A 25,999-nucleotide genomic window follows, 5' to 3' on the forward strand; every position below is an offset into this window, starting at 1 on the left:
GGCCTCCTGGTGCCCCACCTCCACCCTGCCCGGACTTCCCAGCCCAGATGCCCTCCTGCCCCACCCTACCCCACCCCTACCCTCAACCCTTCTCCCAACCCCGCCGCACCAGGTCCTTTGACATCGAAGCCTGCTTCCCCATGGAATCCATGCTGACGGTGGCCGTGTACGACTGGGATCTGGTAGGCACTGATGACCTCATTGGGGAAACCAAGATCGACCTGGAAAACCGCTTCTACAGCAAGCACCGCGCCACCTGCGGCATCGCCCAGACCTACTCCGTGTGCGTGGGGCGGGGTGGGGCAGGGGGGCTGCCTACTGCACCTTGACTTCAAAATCAAGATGCAAACCATGGGATTTGGGAAGGTGGACATATGGTTTCTGTCCCAGCCAGGCCTCCACCCCGACAGGCTCTGGGCTCAGCCTTCAGGGGCCAGGACTGCAGGTTCCAAGACAAGGAGAGAGCCAGAGAATTCCAGGACAGAGGAAACAGAGGGAGAGAAAAGCGGGCTGGGAGGAGGCAGGAGTGTGCTAGGAAGAGTCCACTGGAGATCTGGCCAGCTGGTGCCAATTCCAGGCTGTGTGACCCTGGGCCAGCCCCTTAACCTCTCTGGTTGTCAGTTTCTTCAGGGAGTCTTTGAAGTTCCAGAGGAGTGGACATAGTCAGGGGGATGGTGCGGCTGCACTCGGGGAGACTGGATGCTCGTCCTTGAGGAGCATGGAGCATGTGGGGCCCGAGCCCAGGGCAGGAGGGATCAGCCTCCAGCAGCCCTCGTGTCTCAGCTGATCCTGGAGCATGAGGCAGGGCTCACTTGCTCACATGGGGCAACAGCCAACCTAAGGAATCTGGCCGGGGCCACTTACTACCTGGGGATGCCCCAGCCACACCCCAAGCCCCACCCAGGCCATGCGTCTCCTCCCACAGACACGGCTACAATATCTGGCGGGACCCTATGAAGCCCAGCCAGATCCTGACCCGCCTCTGCAAGGAGGGCAAAGTGGACGGCCCCCACTTCGGGCCCCCCGGGAGAGTGAAGGTGTCCAACCGCGTCTTCACAGGGCCCTCTGAGATCGAGGACGAGAATGGTAAGGGATGCTGCATGCAGCTAGGGGGGTGTCAAGAGGCCATGGAAGGACCCACACATCCTTGTGGTAGGACCACCCCTCTGCTCATCACCGCAGCGTCCCCCTTCTGTCCGCTCAGCCTCTGCCCTTCCTCCCCATCCCACACCGCACTTGCCCACTTGTCCCCTTTCTCTTCCCCTCAGCCTCCCTGTGGGGTAGGAAGGTTCTTCCCCATTCTACAGATGAGGAAAACGAGACCCAAAGGGTTTCAGTGACTTGCCCAAGGTCACTCAGCTTTTACAAGGCAGAGTGAGGGCAGTGTAGACCCAGGTTGTTCTGGCCCTCCCCACCCTTTTGCCCTTGTGGCCCTTCATGGAGAACCAGCAAATGTCTCTGCTGGAAGCTTGTGCCACCCACCTTCAAGGTGCTGGACAGGATGTAGGTTCTTCTCTTCCCTGACCTCGCAGCCCAGCGGGATTCTCGGGTCAGTTTCCCCCCAAGCAGGGAAAACCCAAGGACACAGACCCATCCGGGGCCCATGAGGCACCTGAGAGCTTGGGCTGTTGTTGCATCTCCCTCTGAGCCTCAGTTTCCCCATCAGTAGACCGGAGAAGGGGCCTCTGTATGTCCTTGAGCCCCTGGCCCAGCACAGGTCTCTTGTTCTGCTGAGCCCACATATGAGCTGACCTCCGGCACCCACAGGGCAGAGGAAGCCCACAGAAGAGCACGTGGCACTGCTGGCCCTGAGACACTGGGAGGACATCCCCCGCGTGGGCTGCCGCCTGGTGCCCGAACATGTGGAGACACGGCCGCTGCTCAACCCCGACAAGCCGGGCATCGAACAGGTGACTGGCCTGAGTCTGACGTTCTTCGGTATTTGGGATCAGTCCCAGCCTGAATCCATAAAAAGAGATCTCCATGCTATTTGCTGCTTCCCCCAAAGTATTGGGTGCCCCATACACACACACACACACACATTACACCCTTCGCTGTAACTACCAGGGCTCGTGTCTTGGCTTTGAGTGAGAATCACATCACCTCTGGTGGAAACCTAGGGTAATCTCCCTCAGAAGCTGCAATTGGCTGTTGGTGACATCATAGGGATTGCTGGCATCCAAGAATGAAAACTGATGCATCCTGCCAGAACAAAGGTTGGGAGGGAGAGGAGAGCTGGCCTTGCTGGGTAGAGGAAGGAGTCACAAGACGTGCCACACCCCCTTCCTCAGGGCCGCCTGGAGCTGTGGGTGGACATGTTTCCCATGGACATGCCGTCCCCCGGGACACCTCTGGACATCTCCCCTCGGAAGCCCAAGAAGTGAGCTGCTCGGGGCCAGCGCCCTTCCCTCCCGGCTCCCCAACGCATCCTTTCTGTAGGAGCCTCCAGGCCCAGGTCACCTTAGTCAGTCCCACGTGGCCTTGTTGGGGGAACAGAGCACCCCACGAAGAGGGCTGTGGGGCCTGCCCTGGGGAGGTCCCCTTGCTGAGACAAGGGGTCGCACCCCCACTGTGTGGCCAGCAAGGGCCATGAGTTCACACTGACACCCTCCCCGAAGCCTCTGTCCTCACAGACCCACTCCTCCACGGGCACGCACTCACAGGCAGCATCCTCCCTGGGTTCCCCCACACACATCCACAAGACGCAGAACCGCTGAGAGCTGCTCTGCCCCCCTGATAAAAGTGGTTCCCACTCGAGGCTGTCATTCAGCTCTGCCAAGTTTTATTTAAAACTGATGAGATGTGCAGGGGTGAGTGCCCAGAATGGGCGGGAGGGTGGGAGAGTAGCCAGAACGCTGGATCATGAGCCAAGCCATCTGTCTCTGTTAGTTGACACTGGCCAGGTCACTTTTTCCTCCATGGTCCTCAGTTTTCCCATCTGTAAAGTGGCTGGACCAAGCCACTGCCAGCACTGGACTCGGTGCCTGCAATCAGGGCCCCACATTTCCATTTCACACTGGACCCCACCAATCATATAGCCCATTCTGCCTGGTGGGCTTTCTCAGGTGGCACAGTGATAAAGAATCTGCCTGCCAACGCAGAAGATGTGGGTTCGATCCCTGCGTCGGGAAGATCCCCTGGAGAAGGAAATAGCTACCCACTCCAGTATTCTTGCCTGGGAAATCCCATGGATAGAGGAGCCTGGAGGGCTACAGTCCACGAGGTTCCAAAAGAGTCTGATATGACTTAGCGACTAAACAAAACCAACTAATTCTGCCTGGCACAGGCTCTAGGTAGGACCCTGAGTGTGCTGTTCCATGGCTCGCCACCAGGGGACACCCCAACCCGCTGTGTCTCCAGGACTTGCAGTCCAGGGGCGTTTAGTCCAGCACAAGCCATTGCAGTCGATTTTTAGAGGTTGACTACCTCATTTATCATGACAATTCACTTCAAGAGGAAAATGCCCTTGGGGGGCAAGGGTGTAAAGGAAATCAGATTCCAGGGTGATCCACTGCCAGCTGCTGGGCTTAAATGTACATTTCTGTTAGAGCTGGAAAGGAGCTTCAGGCCTCTGGGAAGGAGGGAATTCCTGACTCTGCATGCCTCGATTCAGCCACGCCCCGAGCAGCCGGCCCCCGCCCCTCCCTGGGCAGCCTCCCTGAGACCTGAGTCAGCTCCCCACCCGCCTGCCTCATCCAGGAGGACTGTGCTCCAGGCCCTGGCCTTCTAGCCCAGCTGGCTCTCCCCGCCACCCCGCCCAGTCTGGCTTTTCTCTCAGTAGCCATGATGGCTGGGTGACCTCCTCTGACCCTGGGCCCACGTCTCCCCAACCCCTCAGCTTCTCCCCACATCGACTCTCAGCCCCAGCCTGGCCCAGGCCCCATGCCCATCCCAAGTCCCCAGGACTTGTCCCAGTCATCTCATCTCCAACCCCAGCCCGGTAACCCCCATCCCCACACCTCTAATCAGCCCCTAACCCACCCAGGTACGAGCTGAGGGTCATCGTGTGGAACACGGATGAGGTGGTCTTGGAAGATGACGACTTCTTCACTGGGGAGAAGTCCAGCGACATTTTCGTGCGGGGGTGGGTGAGAGGTCCCCTGGATGGGAAGGGGGCCGAGCTGGGTAAGCCCACCTTCCCGGAAGGCAGGAGAGGAGGGAGAGAACGGCGAGGAGGGGGGGTGCTGTGGGTGGAGAGAGGCCTCTGGGGAGGTGGCTGAAGGGCCACAGGTGATGACCCACAGGTGGCTGAAGGGCCAGCAGGAGGACAAGCAGGACACAGACGTCCACTACCACTCCCTCACGGGCGAGGGCAACTTCAACTGGCGCTACCTGTTCCCCTTCGACTACCTGGCTGCCGAGGAGAAGATAGTCATCTCCAAGAAGGAGTCCATGTTCTCCTGGGACGAGACCGAATACAAGATCCCCGCACGGCTCACCCTGCAGATCTGGGACGCCGACCACTTCTCTGCCGACGACTTCCTGGGTGTGGGGCTGGGACCAGAGCAGTGAGAGGTCCCTTGGGTGGGAGGGGGGCTGAGCTGGGTAAGCCCACCTTCCTGGAAGGCAGGAGAGGAGGGAGAGGATGGGGGGGCCGGGAGGGGGGGTGGTGCTGTGGGTGGAGACAGTCCCCAGCCCAGGTGTGGTAGCTGGTCTGGAGCAGGTGATGCTCCAGTGGGGGCGGGGGAAGGGGAGGCAGGAGCAGGGTGAGCCCAGCCCAGGGAACCCAGTGTCAACTGGACCCAGTGTAGGAGCTGACTCTCAGGTCGTCACAGGGGCCATCGAGCTGGACCTGAATCGCTTCCCTCGGGGCGCGAAAACGGCCAAGCAGTGCACCATGGAGATGGCCACGGGGGAGGTGGATGTGCCCCTGGTTTCCATCTTCAAGCAGAAGCGCGTCAAAGGCTGGTGGCCCCTCCTAGCCCGCAATGAGAATGACGAGTTTGAGCTCACGGTGGGCCTCACCACTGCTGGCCAGGGGGCAGGGGAGGGCCTGGTCTCTTTCCCGGGCGCCAGCACCATTCTGTTCCTCTCTGCAGGGCAAAGTGGAAGCAGAGTTGCATCTACTCACCGCCGAGGAGGCGGAAAAGAATCCCGTGGGCCTGGCCCGCAATGAACCTGATCCCCTAGAGAAACCCAAGTGAGTGCCCTGCGTGCCAGTCCCCTGCTACATTGGTCCCTGGGGGCACAGGAACAAGAAGGAGGTGCCAGAACCTCTGGTCTTCTTGCCCCCACTCTGTGGGCACCTCTGCCCTCTCTGAGCCTTCCTGGGCCACAGCCTCATTGCAGGAGAGCCTCCTCCCTCCTCCCCTTCCTCCCCAGGATCCACCTCCCCGCTCTGAGGCCAGAACACGGGCTATAGTACAGGGAAGGCCCTGTTGAGCTGAGTTGAATGCTCTTCCTACTTTTTGACAGGGGCTTCCCGGGTAGCTCAACTGGTAAAGAATCCGCCTGCAATGCAGAAGACTCTGGTTCAATTCCTGGGTTGGGAAGTTCCCCTAGACAAGGGATAGGCTACCCATTCCAGTATTCTTGGGCTTCCTTGGTGGCTCAGATGGTAAAGAATCTGCCCACAGTGTGGGAGACCTAGGTTCGATCCCTGGTTTCGGAAGATCCCCGGAGGAGGGAGTGGCAACCCACTCCAGTATTCTTGCCTGGAGAATCCCCATGGACAAAGGGGCCTGGCGGGCTACAGTCCTTAGGGTCACAAAGAGTGGGTGACTGAGTGACTAAGACTAGTGACTAAGACTAGACTGAGTGACTAAGCACACAGTTTTTGACAAAGGCAAACAGCTGCAGTGGTGGGCTTTGGGGCCCCAGGCAGCCTTGATGGCTGGGGACGGGCGGCACCTGGAACTGTGTGCGCAGCTGAGAGCCACTTTCATTTTGGCCAGGGGCCCTCGCCACACCCCGGCCCTCATCCTCCGTGTCCTTCCTCAGTGCTCCCTCTGCTCCTGTCGCTGCTCTAACCAGCCCGATACAAGCTTCATCTGGTTCTTGAACCCTCTCAAGTCTGCCCACCACTTCGTGTGATACATGCATCACTGGCTGCTTCTCCTCCTCGCCCTTTTCCTCTACTCTGTGCCTGGCTGCCTGGTCAAGAAGATCCTTGGGGTCTGAGCCCAAAGCCTCCTCTCATACCCTCCCTTCCTCCTGGACCTAGGGCTATGAGCTGGCCAGCATGTGGCACACCGTCACACAAACACACACACACACACACACACACACGAGTGCACACATAAGGACAGCGCAGACAGCAACTTTGAAGCTTTCAAGTGGTATCCTAGACTCAGAACTGCAAATGACAGTCTTGCATGTTTACATATGAGGCCAGAGAGGAAAAGGAACTTATCCAAGGCCACCACCTAGCAAATCAGGGTAGAGCTAGGACTCAGCCTTGGTTTTCAAATGGCCCATCCAGTGTCCTTTACACAATACCACCTCTTCTCCCAGCGACATCCTGGTCAGAATCGAACCCAGTTCCATTGGCAGAAAGCAGCTGAGTTATGGACAGGAAAGGGGAAAGGCTTTGACTGAGATCAGCCATCCAGCCCTGAAGAGATTCTACCAGCATCCTCCTCCCAACCCGAGCCCTTTCCTGCCCTGCATGGCAGTGAGTAGCTCCACAGCATTCAGTCATCTTGGTAACCAGCCTATGGGGAGCTCGGCTTGGTGCCAAAACTTCTCACGCATTTTCACATCACCCTTTCACCAACCCCAGAGGTGGGGTCTGCTATTAACCCCATGGTACAAGTGAGGAATCCGAGGCTCTAAGACATGCCTCACTTGCCTGTCACCACTGGGACTGGAAACCGGGTGCCCTTGCCCACAACCCCCTGCCTGCAGCCCTGCCTGCACTGATTGGCTCTGGAGGGTGAGGTCTACATCCCCCAGGAGCAGGAAGAGTTTGAAGAAGCATGTTCAGTACTTTGACTTTCTATCTGGACATTTTATAGAATCTATTGTTCTTGTCACACAGTCAACAGAATGTAAGCTCAACAAGCCCTCTTTTGGCTGGGTGGCCCTAGAGAAGGTAGAGTAATGATCCAGCCCTGACGCTGGGCAGGTCAGGGTGAGGGTGGCGTGTACCCCGCCCTGGGGATCCTCAGACCCCTGGCAGGGCTTGGTGGGGACAGAAGCCTAAAGGGGGAACAGGTTGGAAACACAAACCTCACTGTGAACACACAGCAAGTGCTAGACCATCCACAATGAACAGCTCAGTAGGGGAGCTTCCTATTGTAATAACCAGAACTGCCTGCAGCCCTGCAACAGCCTCCTCCAGCACTGACCTGCCCTCACTCCAAGTGTTGGGTCGAGGGGTAGCTGCCCAGCTGCCAAAAATGCCATCTAGGCCTCGGGAGGAGCTGGGACAACTGCCGTTCTCTGCAAAGAGAAGGGGAATACAGGCAGCATTTGCTGGAGCTAAGTTCAGTTCAGTTCGGTCGCTCAGTGGTGTCTGACTCTTTGTTATCCCATGGACGGCAGCACGCCAGTCCTCCCTGTCCATCACCAACTCCCAGAGTTTACTCAAACTTATATCCATTGAGGCAGTGATGCCATCCAACCATCTCATCCTCTGTCATCCCCTTCTCCTCCCTCCTTCAATCTTTCCCAGCATCAGGGTCTTTTCCAACGAGTCCGTTCTTCGCATCAGGTGGCCAAAGTATGGAGTTTCAGCTTCAGCATCAGTCCTTCCAATGAATATGCAGGACTGATTTTCTTTAGGATGGACTGGTTGGATCTCCTAGCTGTTCAAGGGACTCTCAAGAGTCTTCTCCAAGAGCACAGCTGGAGCTGAGATGGGCTCAAACCCTGCCTCCAGCACTCAGTACTCTGGGGACTGGGACCGTGAAGGGGGCCCTCTTGGGGTCTAGAAGGGCTGTGGGGACGGGGTGTCTTAGAGGTGCCACCCCCCTGACCGAGGCTCTCCCTCCCCAGCCGGCCCGACACCGCCTTCGTCTGGTTCCTCAACCCCCTCAAGTCCATCAAGTACCTCATCTGCACGCGGTACAAGTGGCTCATCATCAAGATCGTGTTGGCGCTGCTGGGACTGCTCATGCTGGCGCTCTTCCTCTACAGCCTCCCCGGTTACATGGTCAAGAAGCTCTTGGGGGCGTGAAGGCCCTGGGGGCCCTCCCTACGGCTCCCCTCCTGGGCCTGCACATTTGCCCCGCCTCTGGCACAGAGGCCTCCAGTCCCAGGGGCCTTCCTCCTGCTGGCTGGGCCGGTGATGCAACAGCCCCCCCACCCTCCCTGCCTGTCCACCCCACCCCAAGCCTACTGCTGACTCGGTCCTGCCCGTCATGTCCCTACCTGCAGGGTGGGGAGTGTGGGAAACTGCGAGAGCCTGCCCCACCTGCCCGAGGAAGCCACCCGAAATCCTCCCCAGGCCTTCCAGCAGAGCACTAAAGCTTTAATGAAATTAACTGAGAATCGAATCATGTCATGGGCTGTGCCCAGGGCTTTAAAAAGAATCAATGAGCAAGCAGCATCACCCTCCCCATCCCTAGATATAATCTTGTGAGGGCAGCTGCCATCTTGACCTTGCAGAAGTGATCCCAGATCCCTTCCACGAATCCTGCCAGGTGGCTGCTTCCCCGGGCCACTCCACTCTATCCAGGCAGCCGCAGGCTGGATGCACAAGCCCAGTCCCCGTCCAGCCTTTGGGTTCTGATGGCCTCCCAGTGCTTCCTTTGCCCGGACTAGCCCTTGCAAACCAGCACGCCTGCAGTGAACCCTGTACCCCACCCACCTGCCTGGCCCCTGATGGGCTCACCCTTTCAGTCCTCCGGGGGCTGCCTGGAGTTTGCACTTGAAGGGCTGCCCACCTCCCACCCCCACCGCCTGTGTGAGCTGAGTTTCTCTTGGCTGCTTTTCCTCTCTTGAGTGGTGATTTTTCTCTTAATAAAAGAAATCAAACACTGAGCTGACAAGTCTGCAGTGGGTCAGGTGGGGGGACTGTGGGGGAGGGGTGCACAGGGTCGGCTGGCAAGCTCAGCCCAGGCTGGGCCCCTTTGGAGTGGGAGGCCTTGTGAACCAGGGTTCAAGGTGGGCCTCAGGTACAGGGCTGCCTGCCCAGGCTGCCCCAGGAGGAATGTCACACCACACCCCAGGGTCACAGCCTGGTGGACCCAGGGGCCCCAAAAGCTCACTAAAGCACTCTTAGTGACAGTCTGAAGGCATAGACCCTGAAATGGCCCAAAGCTCCCAGGTACCACCTGTTCCTGGAAGCAAGAAGGGAGCCCTGAGCCACAGTCTCGGCCTGCAGCTGCACGCCTGTTCTCAAATCAGTCTGAAGCCAGGGACAAAGTCCCCTCATGACACAGAGATGTCAGGTGGGGATTGCCCTTTAAAGCGATTCAGACACAACTTTTTAAGACTTTAATCAGGACTGTGGAATCCGGTAACTCCTCTCAGTGCCTTATTTCAACAGGCCTGACAACAACAGTTCTGGAAGATGCAGGGAGTGGGCCCGGGGAAGCCCCCAGGGGGTGCTGCCTCCCACACCAAGAGTGATACCAGGGTCGGCCCTACCGAGACAGGCTTTTCGAGGTCTGGCTCTATTTTGTGGGGACCCGGAACACCTGAGTCGGAGGAACTTGCAGTTCAGAGTTTATCTAGAAAAGAAAGAGTAATGGTCATTACCCTTCCCCCAGGGTCCACCTCCCAAGAGGCCTCCAAATCTCTAGGAGTACTTCCCCAAAGACTTCCTTCCGTCTCCTGGGCCAGCCTGCACGCACCCTGCCTTCCTCAGAAGCTGAGTCCTGGGCTCCCTGTCTGACTTCTGCTCCAGCACACCAGCCTCTGGTAATGCTCTTAACCTTCCCTTCTGATCCACTTTCTAAAACCCTAACTTCCCCACTTCACCTGCCCATCTGGCCTCGTTCTTCCACGCTCTTCCCCAGCCTTTTGTCCACTGTAGTGTCGAAGGAAGGGTGGCCCCTTATGGTTCCCAAATGACTGAGTCCTGTCTTGGGCCAAGAGGCCATTGTGATCCCCGGGCTCATCGCATGCCCTGCTCTGGTGTGGCCGGGGGCCTGAGACCCCCACAGGCCACACATCCCCAGGGCCTGGCATGTGGCTAGCCTTAGTTGATGACTCAGGAGGTATGCCCAGCCCAGTGTTACACCCTTAAGTGCCACATGAAGGATCCCACAGGAGCAGAGCAGAGCCAGCAGCTGTGCTGCCAATGGGCTCTTCCCAGTGGAGCAGACCGTGAGATCCCGTCTCCTGCTAAGACACGGGGAAGTCACCCCAGCTGTCCCTGGAGCAGGTCTGGGTAGGGGGCTGGGGGAAACATCTGCCTCGGTTGGAGTCCCCTTTCCAGGTGTCACATCCCAGGCCAGACCCCAGGGGCTGGCAGAGCAGGAAGAGCCCGAGCTCTGGGCAAGCGACAGAAGCTCTGTGGTTTGATCCTCCTTTTTGTGAAGGGGGGAGAATCACTCCCGCCCTGTCCACCTCACAGACCAGCTGTTAGGACCAAAGAAGGAAATTCCTGTGGAAGGGCTCTGTAAGCTGTGAGGCCAGCACCGGGTGGATCACTGCCTTGCAGAGCCATCCAACAAGCATCTGGTGCCAAAAAGTGTATGGGCGTCAAAGTGACACTAAGATAGCCCGCACCTCGAAGCTGCCTCGCCTCTGGAGGTGGTGGGGAGGGGACGCCTGACCTCTTCCAGCGTCTCCGCCAGTCCCACTGCTGCCCCCTGCCCAGCGCCCCAGTGTCCTGCCTCCCCTCCCGGGACCCACCTTGGTGTCCAGATACTGCTGCAGCAGCTGCTGCAGCTCTGTGTTCTGCCTCTCCAGGGAACTGTTTTCTATCAGCAGCTCAGCCCTCTGGGTCAGGACGAGGCTTTGGGCAGAAAAATTGGTTAGAGGCCCGTTGAATCCTCCTCCATTCTCAATCAAGTCGGAGCCAGGATCTCTGCCCTTCTACTCTAGTTGGAGGTGAATGAGCACCCCAGAAGCCTCACCCACCAGGGCAGCCCTCCAGCCCTGAAGGAGCCAGGCCACCCGGAACAAAACAGGGAGGGCGAAGCTGGAGGGTTCGATCCCCCAACACTACACGGCCCCCCACCTGAGTTGCCAAAAGCAGCTTTACTCTCCAAGAGTTCCTGGGACAGGGAGGCAGCAAAGGTGGCCGCTCCAAGCAGGGCGCTTCTCCTACCTGCCTGCCCTGGGCCTGCCCTACCTGCCCTCCTCCTCCTGAGCCGTGGCATACACACTCACTGGTATTTCTCCAAGGCTGTATACAGAGCATCCCAGAGGTTCAGGGTGGTGGCAGGGATAACTGTAGTCAGGGCCTCCCAGTACTCGGAGTCCTTTGAGTCATCTCGCACAGCTTTCAGCAACTTCACTGGCACCCAAAAGTCCCTGAAGGTCAAAAGCACTGGTATCATTCCCCTCAGCCTGGTGTCACCAGGGCCCCCAAGCAGTGCCCCTCACAGACTTACTGTCACCTTCATCCGATCATGGAAGCGCCTCAGAAACAACACCTGCTTATCCATCAAGGTTCCTGATTCTCGGTGATGTTGTCACCGTTATGAAGGAGTGTCATCCACTCCCTTCCTCTCGGTCAGTTTACATCACTGGCTCTATAGCTCACTATTATGTCCATTTCTTCCAAGGATGCTGCCAAGGCAGCTCTTAAAATCTGTTATCTCCTCTCCACACCACCCCCCCTCCCCAGGATAGCCTTCATCCAAGCTATCCCCTCCCACCTGGACAAACCTTCCCACTACGGTCCCTGAATCAGGCATCAGTCGGCCGCCAAAGTCATCTTTCTAAAATGCAAGTCTGCTCCTGGCTCCCTCATGGCTTAAGATCATTTTCTGGCTCTGATCCACCAAAGGGTAAAGACCAAGACCTTGGGGAATTTGGATAAGGCTCTCAAGATCCAGCCTGGCCTCTCTACCCAAGCCAGTCCCACTCCCCAGACCCTTGACCCTCCAGTCATACCGCTCTGTCATGATTTTTGAAGCAGGTCTTTCCCTGCACTGTGACATCCTGAAATGTCCTCCCCCCAACTCTGTCCACCCAGGAAAACCCAGTTCTGCTGCAGTCTCCTCTTAAAACCCTCTCTGATGTCTCAGATGAAGGTGACCACTTCCCCTCTGAGCAGCCTGACACCTCCATGCGCTTTGACCACTGTTCTGATCACAAAGTATTCTCCCCACAAGGCCTATACACAGTAGCCCCCAACAGATATTCGTTAAATAAATGAATGATGAATGGAAACATGCAAATCTCTTCTGTATCTATTTCTTTCATTGCAATGTCCATGGATTCCTCTCACCCCCCTTCCAGACATCCTTCTACTCACTTCCCCAAGTTTTGGCTCAGCAGCCTCTTCTCCCCTCCTTGTATCTGCTGGGCCCCCATCCCATCCAGCTCCCCTCTCCACCCATTTCTCAGGTAAGCCCTCCAGCACCACAGCCCACCTGGGCTTCCTCAGACTCATGACAAAGGCCTCCAGAATCTTGAGAACGTTGTTGGGGTGGATGAGCTTGGGAGAAGGAGGGGGCTCCTTCTCCTGTGACTTCCCATCCACAAGGCTCCTCTCCTTCTCTGCTCTGAGATCCAGTGGCTCCTGTAGTGGGGACACAGATGCCAGGAACCGGTGTGGACAAAGATGCAAGGGGAACTATGGTTGGAGGCATGCAAGCATGAATGTATGAAGACAGCTGGAAAGAGGAAAAATGGAGAAAATGTTTACAGAAAGTTACAGAAGTTTTGGAAAAGAAAGATGCAGACATTCACACAAAGAAAGAGATAACGAAGGAAAAGAGTGGAGAAGAAGGAAGATGAGACCAGAAAGAGGCAAACAGGGAGCTTCACTACAGTGATAACAGGGGAATCCCCTGGTGGTCTAGTGGTTAGGACTCAGCACTCTCACTACAGGGGCCTGAGTTCAATCCCTAGTTGGGGAACTAAGATCATGCATGCTGGGCAGTGCAACCAAATTAAACACACACATACACACACACACCAGTGATAACATTCTAGTTTGGTATCCAGTTCACAGGTGTTCATTTTATTGATATGTATAAAGCTTACATGATATAAATATCCTCTTGATTCATAGCACAAATTAAATTTCAATCTTTTAATTTTAAAAAGTCCTTCTACTCCTGCTGTACAGTTCATTCAGTTTACTTCCCACCAGTAAATCAACATTATCAGTTTCTTATATATTCTTCCAAAGAAATACATATCCATATAAGCACACACTTTGGAGAAGGCAATGGTAACCCACTCCAGTACTCTTGCCTGGAAAATCCCATGGATAGAGGAGCCTGGCAGGCTGCAGTCCATGGGGTCGCTAAGAGTCGGACATGACTGAGCGACTTCACTTTCACTTTTCGCTTTCCTGCATTGGAGGAGGAAATGGCAACCCACTCCAGTGTTCTTGCCTGGAGAATCCCAGGGACGGCAGGGCCTGGTGGGCTGCCGTCTGTGGGGTCGCACAGAGTCGGACACGACTGAAGCGACTTAGCAGCAGCAGCAGCAAGCACACACTTTCACTTTTCCTTCCCATTTTTACATGAATGATATTCTACTACGTACATAGTAGAGTTTCACATACCAACAAACCTTAGAGAGCTTTTCACATAAATACCTAAAGAACTTCATTGTTCTTTTTCACAGCTGCATAGTATTCCATTGTATAGATGCAGCATATATTAATCAATTCTTTAATGATGGAAATCTGGATCGTTTCCAATCTTCTGTCATTTCAAACAATGCCGTGATGAATAAGCTATGATAAACACCATTTCAACTGTATTGAGTACATCAATAGGATAAAATCTTAGAAGAGGAGCACAGGCTAAAGTATACTATACGGTTTTACAGTTGATCCTGCCAAGCTGTCCGCCACAGAGGCTGCAACGATTTACACTCACACCAGTAAACTATGAGCATGCCTGTTTCTCAAACCTCAGCCATCACTATCTGCTATCCAACTTATGGATTTTTGCCAACCTGACAAGTGAAAGTTGAATTTGAGCACTTTTAATTTGCATTTCTCTAAATATAAGAAAGCCTGGTTATATTTTCATATGCTTTAAAGTTATTTGTATGTCTCTTTTAAAAGGTGTTTGTTCATATCCCTTGTCTGTTCCACTGAGTGGATGTTTTTCTTATCGGTTTATGAGAGTTCTTTATATATTGAAATTAGCCCTTGTCTGTGATATGAATTAAAAATATTTCCCCCTCCTGTCTCTATATCTTAACTTTGCTTATATCGATTTTTGATCTACAGAACTTTCTTTTTGATGCAGCCAGTTTGCCCTTATGTTTTCTTATGGCTTCTCAGTTTTGTCCCCTCAGCCAACTCTTTCTGGAAGCATATCAGGATACTCACACTCACTGTGACACTAAAAATACTAAAAACCTTTTTAATTCATGTTTTTAATTTTTATATTAATATTAAAATTTTACAAATTTGTAACATGATGACTTCCTCAAAATAGTCAATTATGATCAAGATAGTTATTAAAAATGGGCCTCGCTTATGAATCAAAATATTCAGAACTTGGTGAGCTCAGGTCTCACGTGGCTGAGGCCTGGCTTTGAAGGAAGGTCCTGGAAAAGACCCCTTGGGCCTCAGTGTAAGAACAGGATCTGATGGCTAGCTAGCCTTCCCTTTACAAATACAAAAAGTAACAACGCCAAGGGAAGTGCTAAAATCAGCTTTGATACAAAATCCCCACTACTTCTCCCTAGTGTGAAGGTGCTAGTTGCTCAGTCATGTCCAACTCTTTGCAACCCCATGCTCTGTAGCCCACTAGGCTCCTCTGTCCACAGGATTCTCCAGGCAAGAATACTGGAGTAGGCTGCCATTTCCTTCTCCAGGGGATCTTTCCAAATCACAAGTATTATTCAAAGGTGGCAGTGCCCTCTGGGGGATTCCAGGAGAATTTTGAATGCTCTTTTTTTTTTTTTTTTATTACACTTCACCTTACCTGGCTAGAAGGTGAATGATGAGTTTGGTATTTGAGGAAGAAGTTAACCAGTTTATACAAGTCATCCTCATTTTCAATTCCAAGGGCCTGAGGAAAAAATAGAATGACTGCATCAAATACCACATTAAGAAGTCCCTCAGCTCCCAAGAGCAGGGGCTGGCTCCCCTCAGCCTCCCTGGTGCCTACCATGACCCAGAGAACAGGCCTTTCAACACCGGAAAGCACAGTGAGTGCGGACACGTACCTCAGAACAGAGAAACAACGCTCAGAACAGCCCCATACAGGCCTGGTGGGCAGGAGCATGCTAAAGGGGGCTGAACACACCTCTGAGTTTAGGGGTAAAGGGGAGAACCTGCGGCTGACAGCTGGGCCACGAGAGAGGGGCTGGCAGAGGAAGGGATGAGATGGGAGTCACCAACGCAACTCTGAGGCCAATTCTTGGCATGGAGAGTAGGTAAAGGGAGGGATATGACAGTGAGCTGGGGAAGCCCCGGGAGCCTAGCAGCTATTCCAGGGCTGAGGCAGTGCTGGAAAACCCAGGGGGCTGTGTTACACTGGAACCCCCAACCCACTCAGCCTGAGAGGCACTCACTGAGAAGACGGCGTCCAGTCTCAGCAGGTAACACTCGTTCTTCTCCAAGGGCAGGAGTAGGCTCAGCAACTTGCTCTCTATGAGGAAACCCTGAGGAGAAGGGAGACGACATCTCCAGTAGGAGACGGGGTTCAGGACAAGTCCTGCAGCCTGTACCCCCTCTGGGCAACGAGCCAGGGATGACTCCTCAGAGCAGAAAGAACCCCAGGGCCAAAACATCGGGCAGCTGCCAGGCACCCCAGAGGAAGGCCTTCCCGGGAAGCCTAAAAGTCCTTCTCAGGGACGAAGCCAGTCCTCATGATGGACTGAGCTGTCCTCAGAAGGCGCTGACTCACCTGGCCTACAGACCGCAGGGCAAACACCTGAGCTCCCCACCACAGTCCAGACCTGATCCAGTCCCATTCCCTCCCGCCCATGTCACTTCACCCAAATGCTAGTCCCCAGACTCAATGGACATGAGTTTGAGCAAGCTCTGGGAGATGGTGAAGGACAGGGAAGCCTGGCATACTGTGGTCCGTGGGGTTGCAAAGAGTTGGACACAACTGAGAGACTGAACAAGAGTCCCCAGACATCTCCAGGACACAGCAGTGGGTGCTGATCTGGAGGGGAGGAAGGCTGGAGAGAGATGGAGACACCGGAACAGAACCCAGTATCTGTCAATTGGGGCAGAGAGGGGAGAAGACTGGGTGCACCCCCAGAGTGGGAGCAACGCCTGGGGGAGCGCTCCTTGGACAGGAGGCTGCAGGCAGCAAGCTGGCGGACGGAGCAGAGTGTCGGTCAACTTCCTCCTTCAGCGGGAGCTGCCCTCAGTGGCAGGAGATCCCCCTCATGCCCAAGAACTGTCCCAAGTGGACTGGCGCCTGACAATCTTCGTACCACTTCTTTCCCATCTCAGAAACGAAGACCTAAGTAAACAGCAGTTCTGTTTGGGTACCATCGGCCTTCTAGCTGAACCAGCTCCAACGAGATTGTTACACCAATTCCAGTGGGTTTTTTAACATGAGTGAAGACATCTAAGGCCTAATACCCTCAAAGTAATTGCAAACTCAGCTCCCAGAGAAAGGCCACCATAGGTTGTGGCCACCCTACTGTCAGATGGATGCAAGGGGGCAAGACTGGGACCCTTTCTCTTGCAGATGAGCATATTTAAGCATTTTAAAAAAAATGAATTAGCAGGGGTCCCTTGCTGGCATGGACCCACCTTGCTGACCCACAAAGGGAGGACCCCTTGGCCAGCCAGGCCAGCTCTGGAGCATGACAGCTTCTCCACAACCCCGTGAAGCCCAGAGCAGGGGTCCCCCCACAACAGCACCATCCTGTGGGCAGGTCCTCTGCTGCCTCCAGGCCACCTCTGGCCCGTCCAGTGTCGTCCAAGGCGGCATTCGAGAAGCAAGGGCAGAAAGTCGCAAAGCCTCCCGCCAGGTGCCCAGCCTCACCGACTCGTCACACAGGAGCATCAAGATCTTGCGGGTCGTTCTTGCTGAAACTTGCTTTGGCAGGTCCAGGTAAGTCTCTGATTCCGAGCTGTCCTCATCTGCCCCCTCCTTTTCTGCGAAAGGACATAAAAGAGACAGAAAGAGGTGATTCCTCGGCCTGGTTCACTGTGAGGGACAGTCAAACCACTTTCCTTGTGAAAATGTATATCTTCAAAGGCCTCTTCAAGGCACTAAAGTCACTTTAGCTGATGAAAACCTATTATGTTGGGGGAAAAAAAAATGGGAGGGTTGGGGTTGAAATAAGAGACTATCTGGAGAATTCTGGTGCTCCTGGCCAGCCTATAATGCCTCACTCTTCCCAATTGTATCTACCTGGAAATGTCACACCAAAATCCAGCCTTGACCAGGAAGTGGGAGAGAAACCATGAACCTGTTTATTCTTAGAGATCGATCTAACACATCCACTCTATGGTTTCCAACCCTGCGGCAGTTTAGAAACAGTCAATGAAAATGTAGGAAAAGCAGCTGCTTCACAGAAGAATAACGTCAGCAAGAGCAGCTGAGCCAAAATTTTTCTTCACTAAAATTTACAAATGTTAAGTTTAAAGCTATACATTCCTTGTCTGAAAACAGTACTAAAAATCATGGTTCTACCCAGATTTTACCACTTGCTCAAAAGGTAAAATGAGATAATACACATGAAAAGATTTTGAAAAGTGCAAGACAGCAGATTGCTGGTGGGAATACATGTTCTCAGAGGCCCCTCCACTCCAGCCTTCAGACGCTCTGACTCTGTTCCGGTCACCTGCTTCCATCAGGACTTCCTCTAAGATCTGTGTGGCGGACTTCTGCTGCTGCTGAGAAATTGGCCCCACGTTCTTTAGGAACCAGAAGTCGGGTGCCATCCAGGGGAGCCCTAGATGATGGGTACTGATGATTCTGTCTACATCAAAGGCTCTGTTTATCAGGTCCTTCGCCTCTTCTTCATTCATCAGCCAAATCTCCCGAAACCGCTTGTCATCAATGAGAGCAAAATGCCTGGGAAGGAGAGTGACCGATGGTGGTCAGCTGACACCAGGGCTGGACTGGTCCCCCACATGCACCCCCAGCTAGCAGTAGGGCAAGAATTGAGGCAGAGCTGGGGGAAACCCTGGACCCAGCCCCATCTCTGAGCCCGAGATTCTCACCTACGAGAACAGGCAGGTGACATGCAAGTAAAGGGACAGGAGAGACAGCAGAAAAGATTCTCTAGTGCCCTGGCCCAGTTCCCCAAAGCGGGCGATGCCACACGCGAATGGAATCACCGTCACTACCAGCTCAGCTCCCACAGTCCCCCTCCTGGGACACATGCCTTGGGACCCACGTCCCTGAAATACCTCATGGCTTTCTGAAGCTCCTTGAATTGCAACACCAGGCGTTTGTAGTCTGAGGTTAGGGACTGGTTCTCCTCCTGAAATTGCTTGACCTGCTTGTTATATTTTGATCTCAGATTGTTAAGTACATCATGCAGGCTGAGTTGAAGAAGGGGGAAAAAAAGTTAGTCTACCGCTGAACTAAGGCTGCAATGTATGTTCCGTCTACCTGCCATCTACTCCACTCAGTTCTATAAAACCTAGGCTCAGACTTGTGGAAGGTGCAGGAAACCCTCCCAAATATTTTCCCAAACACAGCTACAACTGTGGTCGAGGAAAGGAAAGCAATAGGCGGTAATAGAATCATCCAGAACTAAATGCACTTGAAACTATCCAGAACCTCAAACCCACCAAGAGGTAGCCTCTTATTCAAGAGTGTGACTGAATTGTCCTCAACACAGCACTTGTCGGGGGCCACATCTAGTGCTGACTCACAGATTGAAATAACCTCCCTCAACTTCTGAAGCAAGGAAAACAGAAAGGAAAAACTGCACCACAAGCCTGTGATATACAAGTGCCCCATCCTGAAAGAGCTGATACTATTAACTAGTCCACTAACTCATTCATTCATTCAGTCATTCATTCATCAAACATGAAAGGTCTCTTTTGTGCCAAGGATATGTTGGAATACCAAGATGAATACAAGGATATGTCTGAGTACACAGCACTATCAGTGCAGCCAGAGACAAAGACAAACGCTAATTACAGAACTGTGTCAAGAGTGCTATGGAAGAGCTTCACACAGGGTACCAGGGGAAGGAGAGGGGGTTGGTCAAAGGTTCCAGCACTAGGAGAGACATGGCCACAGCATGACGAACACAGGCAGGCCACCGATGCCCAGCTCACTGCTAATAGGAGTTCTGTAACTGGAAATCTGTCACATGAAATAACACAGGCATGGCTTTCAGAACCCAGACCAGACTTCAGACTTCATGCTACTGAACAGTAGCCCCAGTAACACAGGAACAGGAAGGTTTGTGGACTGACATAGTTTCAGTTTAAAAATTCTAAAAATAAAATTTTCCCCTTCAAGCATTATTCTGAAATTGTCAGAAGATCCCTGGGGACTTCCCTGGCAGTCTAGTGGTTAAGACTTGACCTTCAGTGCAGGGAAACTGGGTTCAATCCCTGGTCAGGAAGGGAAGATCCCACATGCCTCAAGGCCAAAAAAGAAACAAAAAACCTAAAATGCAAGCAATATTGTAACAAACTCAATAAAGATTTTAAAAATGGTTCGCATTAAAAAAACCTTTAACAACAAATCAGAAGTCCCCCATACACAAACACTGATCATTCCTATTTTCACATTCAAAAAATGAGACATTCTATAAGATAACTGACCTAGACTTTTGATTTCACCCCCACCACACTCTCACACACATACATCAAGAGAAGAGGATACAATAAGTATATAAGCATCATGTAAAAAGGAGGTTGGCAGTTGGAAGGGTGGGGGGAATCTCATAGATCAGAGAGACTTAAGGAACTTAATTTAACAATGTGATGCAAATGCCTGGATCTAGATGAGGTACTAGTTTAGATAAACTCCTCAGTGGTAAAGAATCTGCCTGCAATGCAGGAGACCTGAATTCAATCCATGGGTCAGGAAGATCCCCTGGAGAAGGGAACAGCAACGCTCTCTAGTAGTCTTGTCTGGGAAATCCCATGGACAAAGGAACCTGGCAGGCTACAGCCTATGGGACCGCAAAGTGTCGGACACAACTGAGCGCCTAACACTTTTCACTGCAAAAGATGTTACGTGCTAAGTCGCTCAGTCCTGTCTGACTCTTTGCGATCCCATAGACTCTAGCCTGCCAGGCTTCTCTGTCCATGAAATTTTCCAGGCAAGAAAACTGGACTGGGTTGCCATTTCCTTCTCCAGGGGATCTTCTGGATCCAAGGATCAAACCTACAGTCTCTTAGGGTCTCCTCCATTGGCAGGCGGGTTCTTTACCACTGTCTTTGGACAAATGGGGGAATATGAATGTGATCCAGATATTTAGATGAAATGAAATTTGTTGAAATGAAAAGGTGGAGGTTATTGACTTTTTAAAAAGAGATTACAAAAGAGTTGCAGTATGATATCATATCTGTATATTAATAGAGAGAGGGAAAGAAATATACTTAATCTCTGATAGTAAGAATATGGTATTTTTCTGTCTTTATCTTGGCTTCCCTAGTGGCTCAGTGGTAAAGAATTTGCCTGCCAATGCAGGAGCCACAGTAGATGTGAGTTTGATCCCTGGGTTGGTAAGATACCCTGGAGAAGGAAATGGAAACCCACTCCAGTATTCTTGCTGGGATAATTCCATGGACAGAGGAGCTTGGTGGGCTACAGGCGGTAAGGTTGAAAAGAGTTAGACACAACTGAGCACGTATGTTTTTATCTTACTTTCACTTGAGGTATTTTCCAATTTTGTATAATGCATATGTACTGCTTCTATAATTACAAGTTGAGATTTATTCTCAGATAGCCCTGTGCACACACAAAGTCACACACTGGGTTGGCAAAAAAAAAAAATTCATTTGGGTTTTTCTGTAAGATGTCACGGAAAAACCCAAAAGTCAGGGGCAGGGGCCAGGAGGAGCAACCCCACGCCTGAGGCCAGGGGCGGTGGCTGGGAGGACCAACCCCACGTCCAAGGAGTGGTGGCTGCACTGGCGCAGGAGGGCCTAGAGGAGCTATCCCACGTTGAAGGTCAGGAAGGGCAGCGGTGAGGAGATACACCTCGTCCAAGGTAAGGAGCAGTGGCTGCGCTTTCCTGGAGCAGCCATGAAGAGATACCCCACGCCCAAGGTAAGAGAAACCCAAGTAAGATGGTAGGTGTTGCGAGAGGACATCAGAGGGCAGACACACTGAAACCATACTCACAGAAAACTAGTCAATCCAATCACACTAGGACCACAGCCTTGTCTAACTCAATGAAACTAAGCCATGCCCGTGGGGCAACCCAAGACGGGCAGGTCATGGTGGAGAGATCTGACAGAATGTGGTCCACTGGAGAAGGGAATAGCAAACCACTTCAGTATTCTTGCCTTGAGAACCCCATGAACAGTATGAAAAGGCAAAATGATAGGATACTGAAAGAGGAACTCCCCAGGTCAGTAGGTGCCCAATATGCTACTGGAGATCAGTGGAGAAATAACTCCAGAAAGAATGAAGGGATGGAGCCAAAGCAAAAACAATACCCAGCTGTGGATGTGACTGGTGATAGAAGCAAGGTCTGATGCTGTAAAGAGCAATATTGCATAGGAACCTGGAATGTCAAGTCCATGAATCAAGGCAAATTGGAAGTGGTCAAACAAGAGATGGCAAAAGTGAATGTTGACATTCTAGGAATCAGCGAACTAAAATGGACTGGAATGGGTGAATTTAACTCAGATGACCATTATATCTACTACTGCAGGCAGGAATTCCTCAGAAGAAATGGAGTAGCCATCATAGTCAATAAAAGAGTCGGAAATGCAGTACTTGGATGCAATCTCAAAAACGACAGAATGATCTCTGTTCGTTTCCAAGGCAAACCATTCAATATCACAGTAATCCAACCAGTAACGCTGAAGAAGCTGAAGTTGAATGGTTCTATGAAGACCCACAAGACCTTTTAGAACTAACACCCCAAAAAAGATGTCCTTTTCATTATAGGGGACTGGAATGCAAAAGTAGGAAGTAAAGAAACACCTGGAGTAACAGGCAAATTTGGCCTTGGAATACGGAATGAAGCAAGGCAAAGACTAATAGAGTTTTGCCAAGAGAACGCACTGGTCATAGCAAACACCCTCTTTCAACAACACAAGAGAAGACTCTACACATGGACATTACCAGATGGTCAACACCGAAATCAGATTGATTATATTCTTTGCAGCCAAAGATGGAGAAGCTCTATACGGTCAACAAAAACAAGACGAGGAGCTGACTGTGGCTCAGATCATGAACTCCTTATTACCAAATTCAGATTTAAATTGAAGAAAGTAGGGAAAACCACTAGACCATTCAGGTATGACCTAAATGAAATCCCTTATGATTATACAGTTGAAGTGAGAAATAGATTTAAGGGCCTAGATCTGATAGATAGAGTGCCTGATGAACTATGGACTGAGGTTCGTGACATTGTACAGGAGAAAGGGATCAAGACCATCCCCATGGAAAAGAAATACAAAAAAGCAAAATGGCTGTCTGGGGAGGCCTTACAAACAGCTGTGAAAAGAAGAGAAGCAAAAAAGCAAAGGAGAAAAGGAAAGATATAAGCATCTGAATGCAGAGTTCCAAAGAATAGCAAGAAGAGATAAGAAAGCCTTCCTCAGTGATCAGTGCAAAGAAATAGAGGAAAACAACAGAATGGGAAAGACTAGAGATCTCTTCAAGAAAATTAGAGATACCAAGGGAACATTTCATGCAAAGATGGGCTTGATAAAGGACAGAAATGGTAGGGACCTAACAGAAGCAGAAGATATTAAGAACAGGTGGCAAGAATACACAGAAGAACTGTACAAAAAACATCTTCACAATCCAGATAATCACAATGGTGTGATCACTCACCTAGAGCCAGACATCCTGGAATGTGAAGTCAAGTGGGCCTTAGAAAGCATCACTATGAACAAAGCTAGTGGAGGTGATGGAATTCCAGTGGAGCTATTTCAAATCCTGAAAGATGATGCTGTGAAAGTGCTGCACTTAATATGCCAGCAAATTTGGAAAACTCAGCAGTGGCCACAGGACTGGAAAAGGTCAGTTTTCATTCCAATCCCAAAGAAAGGCAATGCCAAAGAATGCTCTAACTACCACACAATTGCACTCATCTCACATGCTAGTAAAGTAATGCTCAAAATTCTCCAAGCCAGGCTTCAGCAATATGTGAACCGTGAACTTCCTAATGTTCAAGCTGGTTTTAGAAAAGGCAGAGGAACCAGAGATCAAATTGCCAACATCCACTGGATCATGGAAAAAGCAAGAGAATTCCAGAAAAACATCTATTTCTGCTTTATTGACTATGCCAAAGCCTTTGACTGTGTGGATCACAAGAAACTGTGGAAAATTCTGAAAGAGATGGGAATACCAAACCACCTGACCTGCCTCTTGAGAAATCTGTATGCAGGTCAGGAAGCAACAGTTAGAACCGGACATGGAACAACAGACTGGTTCCAAATAGGAAAAGGAGTACGTCAAGGCTGTATATTGTCACCGTGCTTATTTAACTTATATGCAGAGTACATCATGAGAAACGCTGGACTGGAAGAAACACAAGCTGGAATCAAGATTGCCGAGAGAAATATCAATAACCTCAGATATGCAGATGACACCACCCTTATGGCAGAAAGTGAGGAGGAACTCAAAAGCCTCTTGATGAAAGTGAAAGAGGAGAGTGAAAAAGTTGGCTTAAAGCTCAACATTCAGAAAACAAAGATCATGGCATCCGGTCCCATCACTTCATGGGAAATAGTTGGGGAAACAGTGGAAACAGTGTCAGACTTTATTTTTGGGGGCTCCAAAATCCCTGCAGATGGTGATTGCAGCCATGATATTAAAAGATGCTTACTCCTTGGAAGGAAAGTTATGACCAACCTAGATAGCATATTCAAAAGCAGAGACATTACTTTGCCAACAAAGGTCCGTCTAGTCAAGGCTATGGTTTTTCCTGTGGGCATGTATGGATGTGAGAGTTGGACTGTGAAGAAGGCTGAGTGCCAAAGAATTGATGCTTTTGAACTGTGGTGTTGGAGAAGACTCTTGAGAGTCCCTTGGACTGCAAGGAGATCCAACCAGTCCATTCTGAAGGAGATCAGCCCTGGGATTTCTTTGGAAGGAATGATGCTAAAGCTGAAACTCCAATACTTTGGCCACTTCATGCGAAGAGTTGACTCATTGGAAAAGACTCTGATTCTGGGAGGGATTGGGGGCAGGAGGAGAAGGGGACAACAGAGGATGAGATGGCTGGATGGCATCATTGACTCGATGGACATGAGTCTGAGTGAACTCTGGGAGTTGGTGATGGACAGGGAGGCCTGGTGTGCTGCAATTCATGGGGTTGTAAAGAGTCGGACACGACTGAGTGACTGAACTGAACTGAACTGAACTGAATACTTATGTTGGCATTATTTGCAACAGCAAGGGTTTAGAAGTCAACAAAATGCACAGCAGTGTGGGCCTGGTTGAGTAAATCCTAGCATATCTATGCAGTGTTATACAAGACACCGTAAGAAATAACGTGAACATTCTCTATGAACTGGCATGGAAACATCGTGAAGATACAGAACAATGTGTACAGGATGCTATTGGTTGTGTAAAAGCAGACGGGCATGAGACTTTGTGTTTGCTTGTATGTGCATAAGGAAATTTTGGAAAAAGGAAAAGAAACGAATCCAGAGGTGGGACAGAGGACCCAGACAAAAGACATATGGGAGACAGACTTTTTGCTGTAAATTCTTTTCTTTTTGCTGTAAACTGCCTGTGGGGTCCGGAGGACAGAACTGGTTGAATGTATCCTGTTTTCAAAAGAAAAAAAAAAAAACACCTCTTTTAATAAGAATTAGTTATGCGTGCATGCTAAGTCGCTTCTGTCATACCTGACTCTTGTGACCCCATGGACTGTAGCCTACCAGGCTCCTCTGTCCACGGGGCTACTCCACGCAAGAATACTGGAGTAGGTTGCCATGCCCTCTTCCAGGGGATCTTTCAGACCCCAGGATCCGAACCCGTGTCTCTTATCTCCTGCTTTGACAGGCAGGTTCTTTACCACTAGCACCACCTGGGAAGCCCTAAGAATTAGTTACACTTCTAACAATTTCTACTCCTACAAAAGAGTACATACCCATCCCTCTTTTCAGTAGAGAAAGGCCCAGAAGAAAGACACTCTGCATGCGAGCTTACCGGTTGATCTTCCTCTTCTGCTGGGACTTAATCACTGTGCTTTCTTCGTCTCTCTTCTTCAGCACCTGGAAGTTATACTCCAGCTTCTCTTGGTTTAGCTGATAAGTTGCTTTCATTTGCTGAAGCTGTTGCTCAAGAATCTAAAGTTTTAAAAAAAATAATTCTAATTGGTCCTGGTACAATTTATTATACCCGAGGGTCCCTAGTCATTTGTTCTGAAGTCATATCGGAGGAACCTTAGGAACAAGTGTCTCTACCTGAATTCTTAGAAAATTTATCATTAGAGGCAAATTAAAGGTCTGGACAATGGCTCAGATGGTAAAGAATCTGCCTGCAATGCGGGAGATCTGGGTTCGATCCCTGGGTTGAGAAGATTTCCTGGAGAGCATGGCAACCCACTCCAGTATTCTTGCCTAGAGAATCCCCATGGACAGAGGAGCCTGGCAGGCTACAGTCCATAGGGTTGTCAAAGGACAAGACTGATCAACTAAGCACACAATGGCACATAATATTTTTATATTATAATTTACCATATGTGAAATATTTATCATATACCATGATGTTTTATTATTTCCTTATAGTATATACATTTATACATGTACAAATACATTTATGTTGCTTTGATAATCTTCAATATTATAAAATAATGGTGGGAAGTACTGCATGTAAAATATTGGGAGTATTTTACTTTCTTACAGTAGATTCTCAGAAATCAGGTTCAAAGGTTC

General features: G+C 51.1%; 2 protein-coding genes across 7 annotated transcripts in view; one reads left to right on the forward strand and one right to left on the reverse strand.

Annotated features, from left to right (window-relative positions):
• OTOF (otoferlin) overlaps nucleotides 1–8,914 on the forward strand; it is an 88,007-nt gene extending 79,093 nt beyond the window's left edge. For both annotated transcript variants that reach the window (XM_019970578.2, XM_019970581.2), the window contains exons 38-46: nucleotides 113–283; nucleotides 926–1,086; nucleotides 1,768–1,910; nucleotides 2,292–2,380; nucleotides 3,986–4,084; nucleotides 4,245–4,486; nucleotides 4,776–4,954; nucleotides 5,040–5,140; nucleotides 7,939–8,914. In XM_019970578.2, coding sequence (XP_019826137.2) covers nucleotides 113–283; nucleotides 926–1,086; nucleotides 1,768–1,910; nucleotides 2,292–2,380; nucleotides 3,986–4,084; nucleotides 4,245–4,486; nucleotides 4,776–4,954; nucleotides 5,040–5,140; nucleotides 7,939–8,119 — 1,366 coding nt within the window. In that variant the 3' untranslated portion in view covers nucleotides 8,120–8,914. The remainder of the gene's footprint in view (nucleotides 1–112; nucleotides 284–925; nucleotides 1,087–1,767; nucleotides 1,911–2,291; nucleotides 2,381–3,985; nucleotides 4,085–4,244; nucleotides 4,487–4,775; nucleotides 4,955–5,039; nucleotides 5,141–7,938) is intronic.
• Nucleotides 4,795–25,999, reverse strand: part of DRC1 (dynein regulatory complex subunit 1) — a 42,988-nt gene continuing 21,783 nt past the window's right edge. Inside the window, exons 8-19 of one of the 5 annotated variants that reach the window (XR_011569347.1) lie at nucleotides 25,272–25,411; nucleotides 18,368–18,502; nucleotides 17,797–18,029; nucleotides 16,992–17,104; nucleotides 15,556–15,645; nucleotides 14,964–15,050; nucleotides 12,438–12,586; nucleotides 11,227–11,370; nucleotides 10,747–10,849; nucleotides 9,535–9,617; nucleotides 7,290–7,383; nucleotides 4,810–4,918 (exon numbers count right to left, since the gene is read on the reverse strand). Coding sequence is in view for 3 of the 5 variants with exons in the window: in XM_070798993.1 (XP_070655094.1) it covers nucleotides 9,561–9,617; nucleotides 10,747–10,849; nucleotides 11,227–11,370; nucleotides 12,438–12,586; nucleotides 14,964–15,050; nucleotides 15,556–15,645; nucleotides 16,992–17,104; nucleotides 17,797–18,029; nucleotides 18,368–18,502; nucleotides 25,272–25,411 (1,251 nt within the window). In the remaining 2 variants the exon portion in view is untranslated. Of the gene's footprint in view, nucleotides 5,034–7,289; nucleotides 7,384–9,366; nucleotides 9,618–10,746; nucleotides 10,850–11,226; nucleotides 11,371–12,437; nucleotides 12,587–14,963; nucleotides 15,051–15,555; nucleotides 15,646–16,991; nucleotides 17,105–17,796; nucleotides 18,030–18,367; nucleotides 18,503–25,271; nucleotides 25,412–25,999 lie in introns of those variants that run through there. The other 4 variants (XR_011569346.1, XM_070798993.1, XM_070798994.1 and 1 more) reach the window with 4 other exon arrangements.

Source organism: Bos indicus, chromosome 11 (genome assembly GCF_029378745.1).
Source record: "Bos indicus isolate NIAB-ARS_2022 breed Sahiwal x Tharparkar chromosome 11, NIAB-ARS_B.indTharparkar_mat_pri_1.0, whole genome shotgun sequence".
Taxonomy (NCBI): domain Eukaryota; kingdom Metazoa; phylum Chordata; class Mammalia; order Artiodactyla; family Bovidae; genus Bos; species Bos indicus.